Here is a 5,421-nt window from a genome sequence, read left to right as displayed (position 1 = left end):
AGATGACATAAAAAAATGCTGTTTCTGAGGTAAAACCAAGAAATGTAGAAGAATTGTTCAATGTAATGTGCCAGAAGTTGATTTTGTGCAACACAGATGTGCAGCAGTTCTCATAAACAGTGGGTATACAACTAATTATTAGTTCAGTGATTCAAAGGAAAGTGAAATCTTGAAACATTTTTCAGTTGATACAGTGAATATTTGAGTTTGTAAAGAAGAACAGCCTAATATTCCAGTTTCTTCATTGTCTGTAAAGGATTAACACAAAATGTTTTTCATGTTTTGATTTGGAATAGAATGTACAGTGTTCTCAATGCATTTGTGTGTATGGAAACACACTGCTATTATTCTGAACATAACTGTATATGAATCTGCTCTGGTGACCACTACTCTCTTTTGTATATCTGAGTGGTCTATTAAATTGTCTATACAAATGCTATCATCTCAATAAAGTGTTGTGCAATACTGTATGTATTAAAATAAAGAAGAGTAATAAAATATAGAAACACTAATATTTCTCTCTTAACTTCAGTAATAAAAATCAAGAAGTTTTCACATTTTAATGTATAGAATTTTTCGCAGTTTTAATCTGATATAACTGGCTTCAATTGTACATGCATCACACAATTGTATGTGGACTGCTTTGACATTGTCTTTGCCAGTGCTGGTTTTAACTTCCAGTCCCGCCCTGGTAATAAGGGAAAACCAAGATATGCACAGCAGCTTAAAAAACTCCTAGATTATTTGTTTTGTGACATGTTGGTTGGTTCAAAGTACTTTTTCAACTTTCTGGTTCAATATCTTAATCTGTAAACTCAGCCAGTCTCCTTATTTCCTGTGTAGTCTTTGAAGAATAAGTATAAAAATTATCTAAATCAATATAAATATGCAGACCTATTTAAAAATGGTAATATATTGCTACAGCTGTTATGACACTTTTTAAACTGGTCAAGTCAACAATGTTAATATGATATTTATCAGATCATATTTTACGTTTGAATTGAGAGTATAAAAATATATATAATATATTTAAATTCCTTTTTTTACCATGTTACCCTAAGGAAACGTAAGTGAAGAGATGGTTACAAGATCTTTCATTTCCAACTGTGGCTGTTGACATAATGGAATTATCCAGGAACACTGTGATTTGCATTTTTTTTACTTTTTCTGCCCTTTTATACTTAAAGGTACAAATGTATTATGAACTACAAAAAAACCTTTTGTTAAGCTGTTAAATAAACAGAATGCACTGATCACGGTTATTAAATTTTAATTTCTGACTCTACTCTGGAACATTGTCACTATTTTATTTGGAATCATACAATCTCAGATGTCGGCTTACATTCAGAAGAATGTACATTAAATATATATATATAGATTCCTGTGAATTAGAGAGAAAGATGGCAGGTTTCTCAGGGCTCCAAGGTACACCTGACAGTTTCTTATATTTCTAAAGATAACTGCAATATCCCTATCACAGGGCAATCTGTTACGAGAAAGAACAACTTTTTTGCTAAACAAAAGGGAAAGACTTAAAGGGTATCTATTAATTGCACACAGATACTCATGCCCACACAATGTCTACTGTTTATTTGATCTTAATATGAACACTTTTTAATGTGTGATGCATGACCTAATCAGCTGTAGTGAGCCCCAACTCTTATTGATACATATTTCCATTAGTTATTAACTGATGTATATTTGTGATATGAATGCATACCTTTGTTTTTGCATGTACTGTATATATCCAATAATGTACACCGTGCTGTAAATTATAAAATGTAAAAAATAAAAAATCAATCAAAACATCAATCAAAGCATGGATACTAAATTACTTGTGAAATAAGGGACCAGGGAATGTGCATTGATCAATTTTTTCTTTTTTGTATGTTTGTAACTATCCTGGCCCGATCAGCTGCACTTCCTTTGTATTTTCATTTGGCCTTGGAGTGCTCTCAGAACTTTTTGTTAATTATAATATGTCTCTGAGGAATTGTTGCATTTTGTAATCACAACTTCATTCTGATTAGTCTGCCTCACTGGTTTTAAACCCTATTTCCAAGCATCACCACTGGGGTATGTGGTTATTGTTGAGAGTTGCATTCAGAAATATGTTTTTGAGAATAAAATTAATAAATTAAGCAGCTATGTGATCCCTTTTCCAGAAACTCATTAAGCATAACACTCTGGAATTTGGGGAAGCCATCTCATATAGGGGTATATTTATCAAAGAGTGAAGTTAATAGTGAAGTTCTGCCACTAGAGTGAAATTCCGCCACTCTCCATTCATTTCTATGGGATTTTTATAGGCGTATTTATCAAAGGGTGAACTTTCACTTTCACCCATTGATAAATACGCCTTTCAAAAACCCATAGAAATGAAGTGAGAGCTGCGGAATTTCACTCTAGTGGCGGAACTTCACTCTTTGATAAATTTACCCCATAGAGTCCAATTTAAGCATATACTTGATTTTTGTTTTTAAATAATTTCCTTTTTCTAAGTAATAATAAAACAGTGCCTTGTATTTGATCCTAACTAAGCTGCCAAAATCAATATTGGTAAAACAATACTATTCATTATTATGTGGTGTGACATAATTCTCTCACATGTATAAAAGAAGTTCTATTGTGGGTTTCCCTTTAAATGAGACTTTCCCTATTGTTCCAGTGCTATGTATAAATCGGTTTGGTGTTTTCACAAGCCTTCACCGATCTTGGCCAAATTGCCTACTTACAAGATGAAAGTGGAATTATCGTGTGTAGTATATAGTAGCCATTATCCTCCCCTTCTTTCCAGGCCACTGTTAGGCTCCAACATAAGGGTATAGAAAATCCATAGTGTAATACCGTTTTATTAAAGAGTTAAAAGTTGTGTTAAAATATTTCACTCACATTTATTTCCATAAGTTATCAGTCATATGTGTAAGTCTTTTCGCGGGTTTCACAAGATGGTTCACAAAGGAGAGAATTTTTGCCGGCGTCTCTTTCCCCGCAACTTATTCATAATAAGTTGCGGGGAAAGAGACGCACAGCAAAAATCTACTCCCTTATTTATCAAAGTCCGATTGTATCTCAATATTTTCGGCTTTAAACTCCGATCAAATCAGTTCGGGTTTTTACACTTATTTATTATTACATTTTCCTGAAAATTTGCTTTGCTGGAAAATTTTCACGTTTTTTCAGATTTATTATCCGATTTTTTCAGATTTTTCACCTGAAAACTGTGCACAAAACCTCAGAAAACTTCGTTGGGACTTCTCCCATTGACTTATATGCAACCTTGACAGGTCTGAGATGCCAGATTTTCTGATTCAGACTTTTCCATCCTTGGGGTTTAATAAATTATGAAAAATTAGTGATTTTTAAAAGTCCAATTTTATTAAAAAAAAAATGGACAAATTTCTCCTGATTTTTGCATTCCGAGTTTAGTAAATAACCCCCTTGGCGTATGAAATGAGAATCTGCAACAATTTTCAGTTCTTTGTCACCAAAGACAAAACACCACATACAGGCCTTATAAAGAGATACTAGCCATGTAAAGTGATGTACAATATTATTCAGGGAATTGTTGACCTGTAGATGTTACAGCCTAACTTTGGCAACTGATTCGTTTACAGTAGTGGTTTGTATTTTTGACTGTAAGCTCTTGCCAGTTTTCCCAACATATGTACATGTATGTGTATAGCATATGATGAAGAATTTGAGAGCAATGTAAATTATTTTTATAGCCCGTAATTGCCATGTGTGACCTTAACACAGGAACTGAATATAATAAATCCAAAAATGCTTTCTGAATCTAGCTCCCATACCCAAGAGATACATTTTCTTAATTTTATTGTTTGCCTAATTATTCTGTTTTTGGTTGAGCTTTCCTCTTCACAGCAATCATAGATGCTTCCATTCTTAAAAATATTTAGGGACGTACACTAAATTAGTATATAAAAATTGTTCTTGCAGGATTAGATCTGTAGACACTGGTGAAAATAATTTGGAAGGAGCAGTCGGTAAGTACATCCTGGGACAGAACTAAACATAAAAGAATTTCTGGAACAAATATTAATTGAGTGACTGGAAGTTTTAAATTTTTTTGTTTTTGTGACCAGGTCAAGCAGCTTCAGATGAGCTGATCAGGACAGCTCTGTCAGTGTTTGAAGCAGTAACACAGCATCCAGCCTTGCTGACACTTTACCACTCCCCAGTAAGTCTTGGCAGCACATAAAACCATTTTGTCATGATAGTTGGCCATATTTCTATTAAACTTCCATACAACCATTAATAGCTCTTATGGTCAGAACTGTAGATCTTTCGTTAACCAGAAAATATTTTTATTAAGTTCAGTGTCACATATTTTGAGTCTAAAGTTTGGCAGACACTGAAGACAATTATTTACATTTACAGGAACTTTCTACTGTCATTTTTCATTACCACCTTTGTTTCATGCTTTGAATCCACTAAAGTGCCAGATGTATTAAAAAGGCATGTTTTGGGTTCCCAATAATTTTTTCAAAGGCAAACTAAAGACTCAAGACTATTTAGGCACTTGGATTCTATAGAAGCATTGGTCTGCTTTAAAGTTTCCCACATTCAGTAGTACTATGCAGTAACGTTATAAATCATTCTTTGTTAATTCCTGGATCAGTATTTGCACACCAAGGACCTGTAAAAATAACAGCCCCTGTGTTCAGAGGCGGAGGATGGACACAGAGTTTTAAAGGGGAACTAAAGTCTAAAATAGAATAATGCTAGAAATGCTGTTTTATATGCTAAATATAAAGATGAACTTACTGCACCAGAAGCCTCATTAAACAAATTATTTATGCTTTCAAAGTTGGCGGCAGGGGGCTGTCATCTTGTAATAGTTTAACATTTTGTCTCCTTCATAGAACAATACAGTCCACATAGTGTTTGTTCTTCTATTTGAAGATCAGCATCCTTGTAAAACCATACATTAACTTAGAAAATGCATTTCTTGTCTAGGGGTTGATTAACAGTAAAATATATTTAGCACATTGATCCCAAAGGATGCGTTGATGATTCTAAAACATGCTTAAAAAATATCAAACTTAATATACATATATGTCCTTCAAGGACCTCTAGTGTCTCCATAGCTCCTGCTCCTTACACTACAAAGATCCGTTGCACTCTGGGATGTAAACTAAGTAGGGATGCACCAAATGCAGGATTCGGCTTTTTTCAGCAGGATTCGGCAGAATCCTTCTGCCTGGCCGAACTGAATCCGTATCCTAATTTGTATATGCAAATTAAGGGCGTGAAGGGAAATGTTGTGACTTTTTGTCACAAAACAAGGAAGTAAAAAATGTTTTCCCCCTTCCCAGCCCCAATTTGCATATGCAAATTAGGATTCGGATTCGGTTCAATATTCGGCGAATCTTTCAAGAAGGATTCGGGGGATCGGCCGAA

General features: G+C 34.1%; 1 protein-coding gene across 1 annotated transcript in view; it reads left to right on the top strand.

Annotated features, from left to right (window-relative positions):
- Positions 1–1,753: 1,753 nt before the first annotated feature.
- Positions 1,754–5,421, top strand: part of LOC121395094 (serine/threonine-protein kinase ULK4-like) — a 9,191-nt gene continuing 5,523 nt past the window's right edge. Inside the window, exons 1-3 of the mRNA XM_041567678.1 lie at positions 1,754–1,767; positions 3,958–4,004; positions 4,104–4,198. Of these exons, the coding sequence (XP_041423612.1) occupies positions 1,754–1,767; positions 3,958–4,004; positions 4,104–4,198 (156 nt within the window). The remainder of the gene's footprint in view (positions 1,768–3,957; positions 4,005–4,103; positions 4,199–5,421) is intronic.

This window comes from Xenopus laevis, chromosome 6S, assembly GCF_017654675.1.
Source record: "Xenopus laevis strain J_2021 chromosome 6S, Xenopus_laevis_v10.1, whole genome shotgun sequence".
NCBI lineage: Eukaryota > Metazoa > Chordata > Amphibia > Anura > Pipidae > Xenopus > Xenopus laevis.
The sequence above is the reverse complement of the archived record's forward strand: the minus strand, read 5'-3'. Positions and strand labels throughout refer to the sequence as shown.